This window comes from Panthera leo, chromosome E2 (genome assembly GCF_018350215.1).
Source record: "Panthera leo isolate Ple1 chromosome E2, P.leo_Ple1_pat1.1, whole genome shotgun sequence".
Taxonomy (NCBI): Eukaryota; Metazoa; Chordata; class Mammalia; order Carnivora; family Felidae; genus Panthera; species Panthera leo.
Window position 1 is genome coordinate 5,666,175 of NC_056693.1, and position 19,982 is coordinate 5,686,156.

Genomic DNA, 19,982 nt, shown 5'->3' on the forward strand with positions numbered 1-19,982 from the left:
TATTAACAATGTTGCTTTTGACAGTAGAAGGAATTCTTTGAGGTAGTGAAATCGAGGGCTTTTTTTTCTTTTATCTTTATTTTTGAGAGAGAGAGAGACAGAGTGCGAGCAGAGGAGGGGGCAACGAGAGACGGAGACACAGAATCCGAAGCAGGCTCCAGGCTCTGACCTGTCAGCACAGAGCCTGACGTGGGGCTCGAACTCACAGACCGTGAGATCATGACCTGAGCCGAAGTCGGACGCTTAACTGACTGAGTCGCCCCAGGCTCCCTATAAATTGAGGACTTTTTGATAGACTTCTCAGCTTGATTACTTTCATAAATTTCCTCTTGGGTTTGAAATCTCTGAAGTTCAGCCAGATATGAATGAAAGATTATTCGAAGCCTATTGCCCAAGCAGTTCTTATACTTGTTTCCTGAATAGCCTACCTTGCTCTTTAGTGACTTCTTCATCATATCATGTTTGTAATACTGAGATATACTTCTTCTTATGGAAACACTGTGCTTTACTGGGAAATGATTCCAGAATTTATGATGTTGTTGGTCTTCTCTACAGATGAGATGTAAAAAAAAAAATTTTTTTTTAATGTTTATTTATTTTTGAGAGACACAGAATGCGAGTGGGTTAGGGCAGAGAAAGGGAGACACAGTATCTGAAACTGGCTCCAGGCTCCGAGCTGTCAGCACAGAGCCCGACATGGGGCTTGAACTCACGAGCTACGAGATCATGACCTGAGCTGAAGTCAGACACTCAACCAACTGAGCCACCCAGGCGCCCCGTGGTGAGATATTTATAATGGGATGTGGCTATTCCTTCATAATTTGTTTTCTTCATATACCCACTGAGTGGCAAATTTGTTCACATCTTGCTGGATTCCTCTTAAAGTCATCAAAGTCATGACTTATGCATCTTTCCAAAATCAACATTTAGAATAACTCTCCATTATTAAGGCCATCTTTTAATGGTAATTCTTTGCTCACACATCTAGTAATGATATCTGTAAGATATAAATAATCATAGCCTTCCTATTAATCAGGGTGGGAAGATGAATATTTTATACTGAAAAGCATTACACCAAAAGTAAAACTCATAACTGACAGAGTTATCAACTTTCTCCATCTATGGTTTGGAAACACAAAGGACCTAAGATTCCTCAGTGTAAAGACAGTGTCATTACATATAATCCAAATTGTTTTCAGGGAAGCCTATTTCCAAATAATCTGTGACCAAGAGTTACAAGAGCCCTGAGAAAACGTAAATTTGCCACAGGCATCCCAAAGCACACAGAACCTCACAAGAAGCATAAAGGTGTCTCACAAATGAAAACAGATAGTAAAGCTGATTATCGAATGCTTATTGTACACAACATTAAATCATGACTTAAAGAGAAACAAAATATTGTTCTGAATATGTGTTACAAAAATACATCCAGGTAGAACAGGCATACTGCAGTGTTAATAATCCAGAATATACATTAAAAATTATCTGTTAGTGGGGCGCCTGGGTGGCTCAGTCGGTTAAGCGGCCGACTTTGGCTCAGGTCATGATCTTGCGGTCCGTGAGTTCGAGCCCCGCGTTGGGCGCTGTGCTGACAGCTCAGAGCCTGGAGCCTGTTTCAGATTCTGTGTCTCCCTCTCGCTGACCCTCCCTTGTTCATGCTGTCTCTCTCTGTCTCAAAAATAAAATAAAAAAAAAACGTTAAAAAAAAAATTATCTGTCATAAAATATAATAAACATTTTGTTAACCCCCCAAAAATCTAGCAATTAACAAGTATTTACAATTATAAGACATATATAGTCTGTGGAATTATAAAGAATTCACCCATAAGAACAAAGGAAAGGACCTGCATTTCAGAAAGAGCACACAATGTTGAGAACTGGAAAATATGCTGAACATCACGGATTCTGAAATAAGAGATTCAGATAAATAGCTAATATTATAGAGATTAACAATGGGAAAATAGGACATCAAAATGATCAAGCTGGGAACTCCAAATGTACCTCCCTTTATAAAAGCAGGAAACAAGCTAGAAAAAAAAGGATGAACTTAACTCTGGAAATTAATCACAGGATTCCAGCAACCAGGCACACTTTTAATCAAGAAAAACGTAGCTGTGCCCCAGCTAAGAAGTGGCCTTGAAGATAGGAGCCTGCAGGGGGTACAGACTTCCTGAACTACAGGGGAACAGATGGGACCTTTAAGGAATTGTTGCTGTGTTTGTTTAATCTGAAGGACTGGCTCAAAGTGCTTGCTGTCTTTGGCCTACTTCAGATCTCTACTTAGGTGGAGGTGATAACCAGGGGTCATATGTCACAAACTTTTTTTTTTGTTTAAGTAATCTCTACACTCAATGTGGGACTTGAACTCACGACCCCAAGATCAAGATCTGTATGCTGTATGGATTGAGCCAACCAGATGTCCCTAAATTTTTTAAAAAAACATTTATTGACGCGTTTCAAAAAAATGTTTAAAGGTAAATTAATGCCACCCAGGGCAAGGGATAACAATTGGAGCAAACAATGGGACAAACCTAAAACCCTGGTAAAAACATTGGGGAGTGAGGTGTACTGGGGCATAAGGCTTAGAAAATCCCCACATATTCCAGGGATTCTGGAAGGTTGTGAGCATGCCTGGGACTGGGTACTTAGGAAAAGACCTGAGAAATCCCCAAGCTTTTACCTCCTATTGACCCCCAATTCTGAGCAAGCAGAAATGAAGGGTAAGGCACTGGTGTAATCTTCTTCCTGAAAACATAAGTCATTCCCTAAAATAATCTACCCCATACACAAACACACAGAGTTCGTCTACAGAGAACATAAGCAGGTCTTGTTTTGAATATGGATGCAAAAATACTCAACAAAATACTAGCCAACTAAATATACACAGCATATGAAGATTATACACCATTAAAATTGAGATTTACCCAAATGTCCATCAATGTATGAATGGATAAAGATGATGTGGTGTGTGTGTGTGTGTGTGTGTATATATATATATATATATATATATATATATATATAAAATGGAATACTAGTCGGCAATCAAAAAGAAGGAAATCTTGCCATTTGCAACTACATGGATGGCAGTGGAGGGTATTATGCTAATAGAAATTAGTCAGTCAGAGAAAGACAAATGTCATATGACTTCACTCACATGAGGACTTTAAGAGACAAAACAGATGAACATAAGGGAAGGGAAACAAAATTAATATAAAAGCAGGGAGGGGGACAAAACAGAAGAGACTCATAAATATGGAGAACCGAGGGTTATGGGAGGGGTTGTGGCAGGGAGGGATGGGCTAAATGGGTAAGGGACATTAAGGAATCTACTCCTGAAATCATTGTTGCCACTATATGCTAACTAATTTGGATGTAAATTTTAAAAAATGAAATTAAAACAAATAATAATAATTGAGATTTGTTCGAAGAATTCAAGGGTAAATGGTTCGACACATGAAAATCTTTCAATGTAATAAACCACATTCATGTAAGAAGGCAAGAAAAAATACAAACCTACATAATCATCTCATTGTATGCAAAATGTTTGAAAAATCCAGAACTCTTTATTGATAAAAAAAAATTCAGCATACGAGGGGCGCCTGGCTGGCTCAGTCAGTAGAGCATGTGATTCTGGATCTCAGGGTTGTGAGTTCAAGCCCCACGTTGGGTATAGAGATTACTTAACAAATCAAGGAAAATATTTTTAAAAATTCAGTATACTAAAAAGAAAAGTGAACTTCCTCTACCCCTTAATGATCATTTATGAAAAACCCACAGCTAATATCACAGTCAACGGTGAAAGAATAAAAGCTCTCCCCCCATAGGCAAAGAAAAAGACACAAATGCACACTTTTACCACTGCTATCAATGTGTTCTGGAAGTTTTACCCAAAGCCATTAAGCGTGAAAAAGGAATAAAAAGTATACATATTGGAGAAGTAAAAAAAAAACTACCTCTGCATGTAGATGGCATAATCCTATCTACAGAAAATTCCATAAAATACCCCCAACACACACACACAACCTTCTAGTGTTACAAATGATGTCAGGAAACACAGCATCAATACATGAAAAATCAGCTGTGTTACTACTACACATTAAATGGACAATGTGAAAAAGAAATGTTAAAAATTATTCCCTGTATAACATAACATCCAAAGAATCAGATACTTAGGAACAAATTTAACCAAGGAGATGAAAGATCAACAGACTGAAAACTATAAAACGTTGCTGAGAGAAATTAAACACCTAAATAAATGGAGAAGATGTTCCATATTTATGGATGGGAACACTTCATAGCTTTGAAAATGGTAACATTCACCAAAGTGGTCTGGAGATTCTACAGACACACTATCAAAATTCCAAGACTTGTTGAGAAATAGAAAACATGATCCAATACATATGGAACCACAAAGGGCCCTAAAGAGTCCAGACAATTTTGAAAAAGAAGAAATCTACAGAACAGAAAAACAGAGACAGAATGCACACAGGCAGTTTCAGGGACTGGGGACAGAGGAAAATGTGGAGAAACTGATTAAGGGTAACGGACACTAATTTGGAGTGATGGGAACGTACAACCAGACAGAGATGGTGGTTGAACACCTGGTAAATGCACTAAATGCCACTGAATTATTCAGTTGAAAATGGTTAATTTTGTTACGTAAATTCCACTTTAATTAAAAGTTCATCTTTAGGGACGCTTGGGTGGCTCAGTTGGTTAAGTATCCAACTCTTTATATCGGCTCAGGTTATGATCTCACGGTTCGTGAGATCAAGCCCCATGTTGGGCTCTGTGCTGACAATGTGGAGTCTGCTTGGGATTCTCTCTCTCCCACTCTCTCTCTCTGCCCACCGCCCAGTATTTTTTAAAAAGTTAATTTTTAAATAACAATGTAAGTAATTTCACAACAGCTTTAAAAATATATATCTTCCAATTTTAATACCTTAAAATTTTGAAGCTAAGTCTGTTTATATTCTATAAAAATAATAGTTTCTCTTAGGCTGGCTTCCTCTAATACCCTGAAATTCTCACTGGATCCCTCATCATAATTCCATGCATGAAACAGACATGAGGTGAGGGTAATACATTTTACTATGTATTAGTAAACATATAATTATCAAGAATAAATAAAAATTAATGTGCACTTGCCCACAATTAATAATCCTGACTTCATAAAGATTATTAGGGAACTATAGATAACCTTAAGGGTCATATGACCAAAAGAACAAGGAATAACTTTTTTTTTTTTTAATTTCTTTTGAGAGAGAGACAGAGAGACAGAGAGAGCGAGAGACAGAGAAAGGAAGGGGCAGAGAAAGAGAACCCCACGCAGGCTCTGCACCACAAGCATGGAGCCCGATGCAGGGCTCAAACCCACAAACTGTGAGATAATAACCTGACCCAAAGTCCGATCTTAACCAACTGAGCCACCCAGGGGCCCCAGCAAGGAATAACTTCTAATGAAGGCAGTTTTATCAGTTAAAAGAAGAAACAATATTTGCCAGTTCCAGAAGGTCCATGCAGGAGGTGGCTGTGCAGCGGTGACCAACAAATAAAAACCAATAACAGCCTGAGAACAACAGAACACCAGGATATGGGTCAAGAAGGACAATGTGCACTTCAAACAGAGTTGAGGTTAATAGAATATGGGAAAGAAAACAGCCATCATGGGTTAATGAATAATAGGATTTCCAGAACCTTAGAAATTTTGTGGATACTGTCTCATGAATAACAGTGACGAAGAAGTACATGAAATGTAAGAAATTGGCTATGTTTCTATAAAATGAACTTAGATATTTAAGTACTAGTTCAATGTACCAAGAGTTACATGGTGAAGCTAGACCGGGAGATGATTAATTAAAATAAAGCACTTAAACCAAAATATAAAACATCTATAAAATTCATATAAAATTCAACAAGTTATATTTAGAAAATTTTAAATATACTATAGAAAAAACAAGGTATTTTATATAACAAATTATGAATAAATTACTTTGTTTTTCTGGGATGAACAGAGTCACTTCATAACAAAAGCATATTCTCAAGATATCCAATATTCTTGATTTTAAAAATCCAAATTCAGGGCGCCGGGGTGGCTCAGTCAGTTAAGCGACCGACTTCAGCTCAGGTCATGAACTCATGGCTTGTGGGTTCGAGCCTCGTGTCATGCTCCGTGCACAGCTTGGAGCCTGGAGCCTGCTTCATATTCTGTCTCCATTTCTCTCTCTCTGCCCTTCCGCTGCTTGTGCACTATCTCTCTCAAATATAAAATAAACATTAAAAAAAATTTTTTTTTATTCTAAATTCATTCAGATGGGCCAGGTATTTGTTAATGAGCAGGTATGAATTCAAGCAAAACATGTGCAGGAAGGATAAATATGATATATCTTCCCAAAATTCTAGACATTACATAGGTTTTAGAAAAACGCTTGCTCCACCATAACCCTGAACACTCAGGAAGGAAATCTGTAATACCTGGAAATGTGCATCAAAGTACCAGCATCTTCAACAAAAGAAATGGAGTAGAGCTCAATAATGTAATAAGCATCATGAACTCATAAATTCCCTCGATACGATCATTTAAAATCTTATTTGCTGGGGAAGGAACAAGGACGTACACATGGAACGAACACTGTTGTGTGAATAATAGTTCAGTTAATAGTCTCATAGAAGGGGTAATGAAGGCGGACAATGATCCCTCTAGAATAACTTCCTGTATTTCTTCGGCCAAATCAAAGGGGGTGACCCTTAGTGTACTCAATCACCACTGCCACAGTGCCCTTGAGAGACACTTTTGTGACACTCCAAAAACCAGAAGTCCTGGAGCCCTAAGCCAGGCTCTCATGCTACACTCGATGCCAGCATCCTGGAACATGCTGACCACTCTACTCAGGTGCTTTGGGGGCACAACTCCACTTAGCAGAATGGTGCTGTGACATCTAAATATAAGTGTTCTGCATCTAGAATGTTCTTTTTACCACTAAAACTTTGTATGGAAGAGTTCACCACACAAGTCGTCCAGTACATAATGGGTAGGTTATCACAACAGAAAATACGAGGATAAAAGTTCAGACACTAAGGCAGTGTATTTCACAACCCAGAAAGTTTCAGAGGCAAAACCACACAAACTTAGGAGACTATGAAATCAGGGAGAGCCAAGGTTTTCCCACACTCCCAGACTAAGGAAGACCTGCAAGACAGAGACAAAGAAGATAAGAGACTAAGGAAAGGGGTTATACTTTGTGGGATGTTGAAACAGGACCTGGGATCTACCTACAGACTCCTGGCTGATGGCCTAAAGCCTGAAATACGGTTCCCATGAAGGACTGGGGATCAAACAAAGGTCTCCCCACCCGAACATTCCCAGTACACATGCCCCTAGAGCGTGAAAGTGGAAATGAAGAAATGGCAGAGGCATGGAGCAGGCAGAGGGCTTGGGACAGCCCATGCACCTGCCTCTGGCCCTAGAGGCAAAGAGTGTTCCCATCGGTCACTCAAGCACATGAAACAGGATACAAGCTGGAGAAGGCCCGCAGTCAGGACCAAGGGGGCCTCACCTAAGATCTGTGTGACTGACTAGAGAAGGAGACGCAACGAAGGAAGACGCCCCTTACAAACAGCCCTCCGTGTGCTCCCCAAGGTCGAACCAGTAAGGACTCCTGGGGGCAGAGAAGGGCATGCCTGGGTCGTGACAAAGACTTTGCCCTTGTCGCTGCCAGGAGCTGCACTACCACTGAGGAGGGCAGGAGACACGCACACACCAAGAAGAGGGTGAAGGAGGAGAATAACACCCTCCTTTGAGAGCCCACAAGAGATCAACTCTTCTTTTCCAAACACCTCTCCCACCCGGGAGAATGTCCCAAACAACATTTCAGGGAGTCAATTCCTCTCTGCCATCTGACCCTCACTTGCCTTCACATCTTTGATACCTTCCCACCCACCTGGCTTTTGCCGCTAGTTTCACCCCACTCCTGGCCGTGCAAGGCTCTTCCTTCCTCCACAGTGGAGATGATATTCAGCTCAGAAAGAGGGTCTTGCTGACAGGGAAACCGGTACATGATGTCCTGCAGCTTTTCCATAAACCAATCCCAGTTCCTGGACAGCTGAGACCAAGGACATTCAACACAGGCGGGTTGTGAATAGCGTTTCACAGACTTGTTCAGTGACCGACCTACATCTTCCAAATGCTTGAATGTTTGACAAATACAGATATCCAGCTCTCTTCCCAGAACTACTGAATCAAGAGTACAGGAGTAAAACCAGGCAATCCGATGTTTTAAAGTTTTGACATAAAGTCTTGTGTCTCCTCAACTTCTAGCGCCACCACTAACCTGCATGTAGTGAGCACGTCATCGGACGAAAGGGGGCACTTCAAATCCAGACACCTCGGTGTGAAGCTTTTCATTTCTGGATCAACAGGGCTTCACTCTCAGTCAAACAGGGCAGGGACTCTCAAGCGCCTCCCAAAAGAAACACAAAGGTAGCCTAGAGCAGTTCCCAACCTCTGCAGGGAAACTATCCTCACCCAGGGAGACCAGGGTCCTGTAGTTCTCCAACATCACGTCCCGGTACAAGGCCCTCTGAGCGGGGTCCAGGCACTCCCACTCCTCCTGAGAGAACTCTATGGCCACATCCCTGAAGGTCAACAGTTCCTGAAATGAAAGCACATTTCACCAAGAGGCCATCAGGAGAGTACTTCTTTCAGAAAAACGAGAGGAGGAGAGAGGTATAAGCATCAACTAGAAATGAGTGCTGGAATAATCTACAAAAGATCATTTTCAGCAAGTCATATATCCCTGATTTTATACTTTCCATCAGAGAATTTCCCTTAGCTACACTCTGAGATTTTACAATATTGTGCAAGAAAAGAAAATATACATACAATACTGTATATATGAAAACTGCTGACTTGATCTGAAAAGTTCCGATCATAAGAAAAAAAATGCCGTAACAACGTATGGTGATGGATGTCAATTAGACTTACTGTGGTGACAATCTCACAGTATATACAAATATCCAATCATTAGCCTACATCACTCAAACTAGATTGATGCTATTTGCCAATATTCCTAAATTTAATAAAATGATTAAAACAAAAGAAAAGTAATGATAAGTAGTAACTCTACATATACTTAGTGGAATGGAGAAGCTGAGGGTACAATATTGTGACTGGGTGGAAATGTACTTTTTTCTTTTAATTTTTTTTTAAAGGTTTTTATTTTATTTTTGAGACAGAGAGAGACAAAGCATGAGCAGGGGAGGGGCAGAGAGAGAGAGGGAGACACAGAATCTGAAGCAGACTCCAGGCTTTGAGCTGTCAGCACAGAGCCCAACACGGGGCTCGAACTCATGAACTGTGAGATCATGACCTGAGTGAAGTTGGATGCCCAACCGACTGAGCCACCCAGGCGCCCCTGAAAGGTACTTTTGATGGTCATTCTATGTATGGCTTCAACTAGAAAACAAAGAAAAACGGTACCTGGGTGGCTCAGTCGGTTAAGTGTCTGACTTTGGCTCAGGTCATGATCTCATGGTTGAGGAGTTCAAGCCGTGTGTAGGGCTCTGTGCTGACAGCAGCCTGGAGCCTGCTTCAGAGTCTGTGTCTCCCTCTCTCTCTGCCCCTCCCCCACTCACACTCTGTCTCTCTTTCTCAAAAAATGAATAAAAACTTTAAAAAAAAAAAAAAGGAAACTGATACTCTGAGGATGAACATACTTTTGTAAACAATGTACTGGGAAGCAAAGAATATCTAAGGAAATGCTTTTTGTTTTTTTGTTTTTACTTTTGAGAGAATACAAGAAAATTTCATGAAATCATCACATACTAGAAAGAAATAATGGTACAGAAGAAAAGACAACATGATCTTCCCATTAGGACAAAGAATTAAGTATGCCGGAGGCTTAAGGATGTTTGCTCACCTTCCACTGATATTTTCATGGAATGAAGGGGAACAAATGGACACTGCATTAGCTCTGGAAGTTAGGAGTATCACCCATCCACAGAATGATTTTCTAGTCCCCAAATTACTAAACGGGGCCCTAAGTGACAATAGCTGGCCCAGGAAGAATGGTGGATTTATATCATCTCCATAATGTACCCCAACATACAGACTTAACATTATGTGAAGGAAGGGAAAAACACACAAACGAAAAACCTTCAATGGTAGATTATATGCAAGTTCTAGATAGTATGATTATATGAGTTCTATATCTAGAACTATTATAAGTTCTAGATAGTATGTTGTATACACCAAATGACAGCTAATTTCTCCATGAGCTAGGGCATGAGTAGTGTCTTCAGGGATGACCAAGTCCATACAGGCATCACCAAAGGTAAAATTTGGAAAGATGGGAAGCTAATAATTACAGAACTCACTAAAAGTTTTGAACATTTCCCATATGGTAAGCATTACTCTGATGCTTTACAAGTTTTAACTTGTAAAAGGATATAGGATCCAATTAAATTAGTATTTGTTCCCATTTTATACAGGACCCAATTCTGTCACACACACTCTAAGGAACATGCCTCAAGTCATATAGGTAATAAGTGACAGAGCCCAGACTTGAACAAGTTGTCAGGCTTTAGCATGGAACCCATGGCACCACACAGTGAAGTAATGGACACAACAGTAAGAGTGTGTCGACAGAGGGCTTCCTAGTGGAGAAAACCTGAAACAAGTTCAAGGCTGAAAAATAAACACGGATAAAGATCAATATATATGTCTGCACACGTGCATGTGCACACAAAGTATTCCTACTGCTGTTACCTCATTTAGGTGATGGTGCAAAAAAGAATTAAAGGCCATGGAAAACATGTCAGGCATACCTTCAGAGTTAAAATAAATAAAAATTATTTATGAAATGAAACACACTGAAAATAACTGAAATCAAAGTACCAGTCTCTAAATGACATCTATGTTTAGATAAATCTTCATTATCTATGATTTTGTGTATTTTGTATGCATTTCAGCATTTCTAGTACAACGAACATGTATAAATTGTACAGAATGTAAATAAAAGTGTCAATGTTTTTCTCTTAGCCTACGACAAACACCTTGTAAAAACTTTTTAAAAATAGCAACATGTAAATCCAATCTCCATTAAATACATCCACAGAATTGTAGGAGCTGGAATCTGCGTGGAGATAGAGGGGCTGAGATAAGGTCCTGGGGTGAGCGTGAGCAAGCATGTCAGGGGGGACACTTCAGAGTGAGATGAGCATGGCCCAGTGGTAGTGCAGGACACAGAGGACAGAACAAGGAACCCAGATATGACTTTACCTGAGAAAGAGTCATTCTTGACTCCTGGACTTTCCTCCTCTGAGCTTCTGTCCCAGGCAAGAGGGGTCTCGAGACGTCAAACCTGAGTGTCAAATATATGCTGTTTAACGCTTAGAGTCAACTCACCCCTTTCTGTGCCACAACCACAGACAGGTAGACCTCCCCATGTGGGAGATGGCCCTCTGCTGCCCACTGCCAAAGAGGGGTTCAGAACAGTAAACTGCTACACAGAGACCTCTTCCTGCAGGAACGCACTCCCCTCCTGGTGAGGCACACACATAAGCTACAGCAGGGGGGATCTGGGCTGCACTAACCCTCCCCTTGGAGTCACAGGCTCCCCCAATAACACCCCATGTCAAGGACAGCCCGCCTCACCTCTCTCCCTGTCTCTAGATCCGGGGCTGGTTCATTCCTCATTAATGGATGAGCTAAGGCCCTGGGGCCCAATGCTGGATACAAATTAGAATCACCTGGGGCATTTTCAACACCACTGAGTCTGTTCCCCATCATCCCAAACACAAGAAGGGGAATTCCTGGTGACTGGGCATAAGAGGTAACTACAAAATGCCTCAGCAATCCAATGCAAAGTCAGGGTCGAGAACCACTCAGAGGGCACCAGCCCAGCACACCTCCCACCTGAGGCTCTGCTCTCTCCTGGGCCCCTGTCCCCTGTATCCAGACAGTGGAAGAGGAAAGAGCAGAGAGATCCATGCGGAGTAGGCATTACAGGCCAGAGCCGGGGTAGGGACGAGGCTAGGATGTGACAGGGCAGTGTCAGAGGCGGCCCCACAAGAAAGTGATATCAAGACAAAGACCTGGGGAAAGAAGTTCACCATGTGCATTTGAGGAGTCACAGAATTCTAGGCAGAGGGACCACCCTTGGGAAAGCCCTGAGGCAGTGCTGACCCTGGCCTCGGGAAGAGCAGACCTTTCAGTGCCTCTATCCCAGCGAAGGAGGAAGAGACAAGCCGGGTATTAGGTCACAGAAGTAGATCAGGAATAGCCAGTCGGCCATTGTCTTCAGACACTGTTCTCCCCCATCCCAAGTGAATTTTGGAAACCATGTAGTCTCTCATACATCTTAAGTTAGTATGTAATTATTATTATTATTTTTTACTGTATTTAAGTGAAAACACACACAATATAATATGCTGTGCATTTTGAAAACATGCCAAGATGGTCACCTAAGCCCCAGGAAGGATGGCACTACTCTTCACTGAGAAGTGGAGGACTGCAGGGAACATAATTGGGGGAGTTCAGGAGCTCATGTTTGGACTTCATTAAGGTGGAGATGCCTGTTAGACGTCCCAGCAGACGTGTCAAGGAGACAGCTGGACAACACAATCTGGAGTTCAGGGAGGAGGTCTGAGATGGAGTGTGTAACTGGGAGACTGAGGGGGTTTAAGGCCCTGAGATAAGGTGACATGGAAAGTCACCGGCTATAGATGGAGAAGAGAAGAGGTCCAAGACTATGCTATGGGGCCTTCCCCCAATCAGAGAGCAGGGAGTTTAGGAAAAATCAGCAGAGGAAACTGAGAAGTGAACATGGTGGGGAGAAGAAAACTGAAACGGACACACAGATGATAGATAAGATGTGTCAATAGTGGGATGTCCCAAAAGCCTTAAAAAAATGTCTTTAAAGGAAGAAGGAGTCATCAGTGTTCAACATGTTGCTGCTCAGACAGATGAGGAGAGCCAATTAGCCAACGTTTCTGTGAAATGAGAGGACATCAGTGCCTCTGACACGGAGAGTGGAACAACAGATGGGAAGCCCTGACTGGATGAGGGTCAGTGTTAATTACAGGGAAGACTGAAGAGAACATAGACAATTTTTGTGTATTTTGCTCTGAAAAGGAGCAAAGGGCTCTTACTAAAGAAGACAATGTCCATAAAAGAAAATTTTTGTTGTTGTTGTTGTGAAGATGAGAGAGAGAGTGAATGAAGGGCTTTGTTAAGGTTGGGCTATACTACAATCTGCGCATGATGGCTAAAATACTTCCCTAGAGGTAAAAACTGAGCACAATTTGGTAGGATACAATGTCCATGCTGAGATTTGAGGGGTCTGGGAAGTGGTGCACACCGTCAGGGTGGAGGACAGCTGTGTGAAGAGGGCGGTCCATTCCTCGTCCACAGTGAAGGAGAAGACCCAGATGCATGAGGCTTGTAGGTGGCCCAATCAGGGAAGATCTCTTTCTCATCGTTCCCAGGTGCTCAGACAGACCATCTTGGACTGAAGTGAAGACAGGAAAGGAGCAGATGGCCTTCTCGGGGGCCCTGGAAGAAAAGGTATGGTAGGCAAGTAGGGAAATTCCAGAGGAGGTGGTCCAGGAATTTGAAGGGAGACCAGTCAACCTTGGTTTATGTTTTCCTCTAGCTCTGATGGAAGACGGACACAGTAAGTAAGCAGAGCTGGAGGAGATGATGATATGGAGGAGAAAGCAAGGAAGTCAAGGGTTTGTAAGGGAATGGTTACATCAGTCCTTTGCAGGTGTTTAATTTGCGTGGCTATTAGTAAGTGAAAGGTTTGTCTGTCGCCATCTTTTAAAATAACCTGAAAAGGTGAGGAGGGCATATTCATAATGTTTACCATTTATCCCCCTACAGCAGAGAGGAAAAGCCTGGGCCCCACACACACAGAATGAATGATTGAAGGTCTCTAGTGTAACCCTCATGCAGTGGTTTACGCAAGGGTCCTTGATGTCTACAAGGGTCCTGGTTGTCCTTAGCATGGTCTTCTCACAAGTGAAGAGTGAGCCAGCCAGGGGCACCAGAAGAGGTCAGAGCCTAGGGTCCTTCACTGAGACCACTATCCTCACCCCTAGCAGGTAAGAAAGGCACACTTAAGAAACCGAGTCGGTTGAACCACTGCCGTAGCCACCTCGGGCGGAGCACACCCACTCCAGCAATAAAGGAGCCTGAACTCTGCAGAAAGAGCAGAGGCCTCTGGGCTGCTGAGAGCCACTGATGGCGATGGTCCTGGTGTCAAAGATTTCTGACTTTGCAATGACATTTGGCTGAAATATTCACAGCCCAGATGCTGACTTATTTGGTCTACGACTGTGCAAACTGAGAGGTGGAGCAGGAAGTGTGTGTGTGAACAGAACAGTACAGGGGAAGCTGGAAAACTGGAAGGAGGGGACACAGGAGAGGCACAGACAGACAAACCAGCTTTGTCCCTCAGGTCACCCACTTGGAAAAGCACCACTCTGCCATTCCAGAAAAGATGAAGGACAAAGGGGGAATCATGTATGTAGGGTGAATGTGTGCCTTGGGGGGAAATAACCCTTCTCTTTCCTTTTTTTAGTTTTTTTTTAAATTTTTTTTTTTTATTTTTGAGAGAGAGAAAGAGAGTATGAACAGGGGAGGTGCAGACAGAGAGGGAGGCACAGAATCTGAAACAGGCTCCAAGTTCTGAGCTGCCAGCACAGAGCCTGATGTGGGGCTTGAACTCACAAACTGTGAGATCATGACCTGAGCCGAAGTCAGATGCTTAACTGACTGAGCCACCCAGGCAGCCCTGGACTCAGACACTCTTACAAACCTCCCATGGAAGCCAATGCATTCCCTGGAGGCACCATCAGGATCCTTCTATTCAGCTATGGAATCCCACAACATATTCCAGGCCCCAATAACTCAAGCATTTATGATAGAATAATACACATAAAAATGCCCAAAGACCCACTGATCCCTGAAGCTGTATTTTCATTCACAGTGACCCCACCCCAAATGTTGGCACCTCCATAATCTACTAAATAAAATAACGTCTCCAATGATGTACATACCCCAACAAGACCCCAGCATCTTCTATGAAAGCACCTCAAATTATCATTTGTATCCTCCCAAATGCATATAAAACTTTGACTTCCACCCTAACCATTAGAGTTCCCCTAAAAGACCAAAAATAACCTCCAAAATCACCTCTATTTTCCCTGTAATTCCACTGTTGGTTGCATAATGAATCTTACACCCTCAAGACGGCCTACACAAGTCACTTGCGGAGCGATGCTAAGGTACAGCTCCTGGATCCACCCCGTCAGGACCAACGCACTCCTGTCCCTGCAGACTGAAGGATAAAGAGCCAGAGTCATCATGGCCAAGGAACAAAAAGTGCAGGGAAAAAGACTCGAGACAGAAAAAAACGTTAGTGTGTGGGAACAGAGAAAAGGCAAATGTGACTGAGGCACAGGTAGCCATGAGAGGAGGGTAAGTGCTCTGAATACATATATATATATATATATATATATATATATATATGTATATATATATGCCCCTTAAACAATAACTGCCATACCTCCCTGTCCCCCTGTGGCAACCACCACTCTACTTTCTATATCTGAATTTGGCTGCTCAAGGTACTTTACATAACTGGAAAAACACATTTGTCCTTTTGTGTCTGGCTCATTTCAATAAGCATATGTTCATAGTTTATCTATGTTGTAGACTGTTTCTGAATTTCCTTCCTAAATTTTTTTTTTTTACATTTATTTATTTTTGAGAGACAGAGACAGAGCACAAGTGGGGGAGGGGCAGAGATAGAAGGAGACCCAGAATCCGAAGCAGGCTCGAGGCTCCAGGCTCTGAGCTGTCAGCACAGAGCCCGATGGGGGGCTCGAACCCACGAACCATGAAATCATGACCTGAGCTGAGGTCGGACGCTTAACAAACTGAGCCACCCAGGTGCCCCCCCTTCCTAAATTTTTAAGCTGAACAAGGCTCTGTTGGATGTATATACATTTTGTTCATCATTCATCCACTGATGCACATGTGGGTTGCATCTGTCATGAACACAGGTATAAAAATACATGTTCGGGTCCCTGCTTTCTATTTCATTGGTACATACTCAGAAGTGGGATTGGTTGATCATATGGTAATTCTACCTTTTATCTTTTTGGGAAATCACTACATTCTCTTCCAGAGAGGGTACGCCATTACTTTCCCACCATCAAGGCACAGAGAGTTCAATTCCTTCACATCCTCTCCAATGCTGGTTATTTTCAGTTTTTTTTTTTGTTTTTTTTTTTTTTAACGTTTATTTCTGAGAGACAGAGAAGGACAAAGCACAAGTAGGGGACAGGCAGACAGGGGGAACAGAATCCAAAGCAGGCCAGGCTGAGCTGTCAGCATAGAGTGAAACATGGGGCTCAAACTCCCAAACCGCAAGATCATGACCTGAGCCGAAGTCGGATGCTTAACTGACTGAAGCACCCAGGTGCCCCTTTCGAGTTTTTTTTTTTTTTTTTTTTATAATACATATCACAAAAACTGTGAAGGTATCTCATTGTGGTTTTTATTTGCTTTCCAAAATGATTACAGATAATGAGCATTTTTTCACGAGCTTACTGGCTATCCGTATATCTCTTCTATGGAGAAGCGTCTTTTGCCCATTTTTATTTAAAAACAATTTTTTTTTTTTTAATTTGAGAGAGAGAGAGAGAGAGAGAGCGAGAGCACAGACGTGAGAAGGAGAGACACAGAATCCCAAGCAGGCTCTCTACTGTCAGCACCAAGCCCAACGTGGGGCTCAAACCCAGGAACTCTGAGATCATGACCAGAGCAGAAATCAAGAGTCAGCTCCTTAAATGACTGAGCCACCCAGGTGCTCCTTTTGCTCATCTTTAAATTGGTTGGTTTTTGTTCTTCTTGAATTGTAGGTCTTCCTTTCCCTACACCTACACTTTCCGGGGAACTCTTCACACCTATTTCGCCTTGTCCTACTCTTTCTCCCCAGTCTTTCTGACTGTTCCACTCGCCATACGTTTCTGCCTCTCTCTGCCCCCACGGGTGTCCCCTCTGCTCTCCCTGTTCCATTCCCGCTTTCCGGTTACACCCCCTCCGCCGGGCTCACTGGCACCCCCATCGGATCTCGCACCGCTGTTTCTCTCCCCGCTGTCATCCTACCCTCTCCTGCTGTCTCTGTCTCTGCCTCGCCCGCCCGCAACCTTTTGCTCCTTCCCGCTCTGCGTTCGAAGCGCCTCGCTCTTGTGGCCCCACTTCTGCTTGTGCTCGCTATTTTGCTCCCCTTGTCCTGGGGCGCCTCCCTTTTCTCCACGTTTCGCTCTTTTGTCTTCTCCACCTGCCACTCTCCCGAGTTACTGCGTCCGCTCCCACGGTCCCTGTGTGTCGACCCTCTCACTGATCCTCCCTCCCTCCCTCATTCTCTCTGTCTCTCTCTCCTCATCCCTGGCTTCCCTGCCGCAGTCACGGCTTCCACGAGGCCCCTCAGCCTCGCGTGCGGGACGTGACCCGCGCTCTGACACCCCGCGCTCTCCCGTCCTCGGTCCCGCTCCTGAAAGCCCCCGCTCCACAGTGTGCTCTTCCCGGGCATCCGTCCTCCCACCACATGCGGGGCTGCACGGGGGATTCCTAGGAGGCGGCGGGGTCTGTGCCACCCCAGGGCCAGACTCCGAGCCCCGATGGGCCCAGACCCGCCAGGCTGCGGGCACAGGCGCCGAGCGCTGCCATCCACCCCGCACGCCCATCTCCCGAGACTCACGCGGCGCGGGGGACACGGGTGTCCAGGGACACAAGGCGGCAGGCGGCGTCTGAAGGCCCGAGGGCCCCGAGCACCACAGGCGGGGACCGACTCCGAACGATCCGAACCGAAACCATCCGGGACCCCCGAGCCAGCCGCAGGGCTCGGTGTGTCCGCGACGCCACTCACCGCGGTGGGAGGCGCGGGGGAGGCGACGCTAACGTGCATTGAGACCCCAGACGCTGTGATGACCTTATAACCTCTCTAGCCACTTGTGTGAGGGGCCTGTAAAACGCCGCGCGTGCGCGTTAGTGGAAGGGCAGGGCTGAGGCGGGCCCTAGGGAGAGCACTACAGGCCACGTGTTGGGTACGATAAGTTACACGCCTTGGGCGTGGCCGACGAAGCGCTCTGGCAATGGGCAAGTTATGAATAGTTATTTATATAGTTATGAATAGGTTATGAATAATATTTAGCCCGGATGCTCACCTTGGCGGGGCCTGGGAGGAGCGCTTCCGGCAACCGCCCGCCGGTCCTGGTCAGACCTGGGTCGCAGTTCCGGGTCGCAGGATGGGGCGGAGGTTGGGGACCGCTTCCGGTAATGAGATGGGGAAATAGGCCCCTGGAGCCCGGGCGGAGGGAGCTGTGCTGACAGCTTGTAGCCCTGGAATCGCCCGTAAGTTTGCCCTGGCTGGTCCCTTGGGGGTGAGTCCAGGACCTCTGGAAGGGGTGGGCGGAGCCCCCAGGACGAGTCTTTTTTGGAATCTCTGTGTCCTGTGTCACAGGACTGCTCCCTGCCTGTTTTGAGTCGATGTCTCCAACAATTTGAGGTAGAGCTCAGAGTTGTGTGGGCCACGTGTGTTGAAAGCGAACATGTTTACGTTTTATCAAGGTGAGCCAGTTTTCGTTAAAACGCTTTTGTAATAGAGGTAGAGATTGGCCTCCTGGGAGAGGCGAGCTGGGCTCCGCTGTCTGGGACCTGGTCCTGGGTGCGGAGTGATGTGGGGCCACGGCTGGATCCAGGAACTGCTCCTCTGCTAGAATTTAATTTAAGCAATTTAACTAAGCCAAGGAGTCCACCTGTCTGTGCAGGAGATGCAAACTGAAATATGAAATGTGAAAACCTACCAATGTGAAATGTGCCATTTTTACAGACATTTTTCAGAACCTCATTTCCACTATATCGACTTTCACCATGTGCTTATTTCCAGAGACATTCATAGGCACACACTAGGGTGTGGTAGATGATTTTTTTTTTTTTTTTTTTTTTTTTTTTTTTTAATGTTTGAGAGAGAGTGCGAGAGATTGTGAGCAGGGGAAGGGCAGAGAGAGAGAATCCCAAGCAGCCTCTGGGCTGACATGGCCACTACCATGAGATCATGACCTGAAGCCAAAATCAAGAGTCTGACGCTTAACCGACTCAGTCACCCAGGCTCCCCAAGACATGTGATAATTTAGGTCACTAACCATTGCTTAAAAAAAAAAAAAAAAAAAAAAAAAAAAAATATATATATATATATATATATATATATATATATATATAATCATATATATATATAAAATCAGCACTGTTGACAATAGCCAAAGTATGGAAAGAGCCCAAATGTCCATCGATGGATGAATGGATAAAAAAGATGTGTTGTTGGGGCACCTGGGTGGCTCAGTCGATTAAGCGTCTGACTTGGGCTCAGGTCATTACCTCACCGTTCATGAGTTCAAGCCCCCCGTCAGGCTCTGTGTTGACGGCTCAGAGCCTGGAGCTTGCTTCGGATTCTGTGTCTCCCTCTCTCTCTGTACCTCCCCTGCTCATGCTCTGTTTCTCTCTGCCTCCCAAAAATAAATAAACATTGAAAAAAAAAATTTTTTTTAATGTGTTGTATACACACGCACACACACACACACACACACACACACACACACACACACACAATGGAGTATTACTCTGCAATCAAAAAGAATGAAATCTTGCCATTTACAGCTACGTGGATGGAACTGGAGAGTATTATGCTAAGAGAAATTAGAGAAAGACAAATATCATATGATTTCACTCCTGAGGAAGTTAAGATACAAAACAGATGAACATAAGGGAAAGAAAAGCAAAAATAATATAAAAACAGGAAAGGAGACAAAACATAAAAGTCTTAAATATAGAGAACAGAGGGTTCCTGGAGGGGTTGTGGAAGGGGGGATGGGCTAAATGCGTTAGGGGCATTAAGGAATCTACTCCTGAAATT

The 19,982-nt window shown here is 43.8% G+C and overlaps 1 protein-coding gene and 1 non-coding gene across 2 annotated transcripts; one reads left to right on the top strand and one right to left on the bottom strand.

The window, feature by feature from the left end:
* Positions 1-1,807: 1,807 nt before the first annotated feature.
* On the bottom strand, positions 1,808-18,023 carry LOC122208849 (zinc finger protein 701-like). Its single transcript, XM_042920306.1, has 4 exons — positions 17,772-18,023; positions 11,279-11,360; positions 8,525-8,651; positions 1,808-1,905 (listed from the first exon to the last, which is right to left on the bottom strand). The coding sequence occupies exons 1-4, from the start codon at positions 17,885-17,887 to the stop codon at positions 1,808-1,810; spliced, it is 423 nt and encodes a 140-aa protein (XP_042776240.1). The 5' UTR covers positions 17,888-18,023.
* On the top strand, positions 3,598-3,670 carry TRNAQ-CUG. Its single transcript has one exon. It is a non-coding gene; the product is annotated as a tRNA-Gln (tRNA).
* Positions 18,024-19,982: the final 1,959 nt, after the last annotated feature.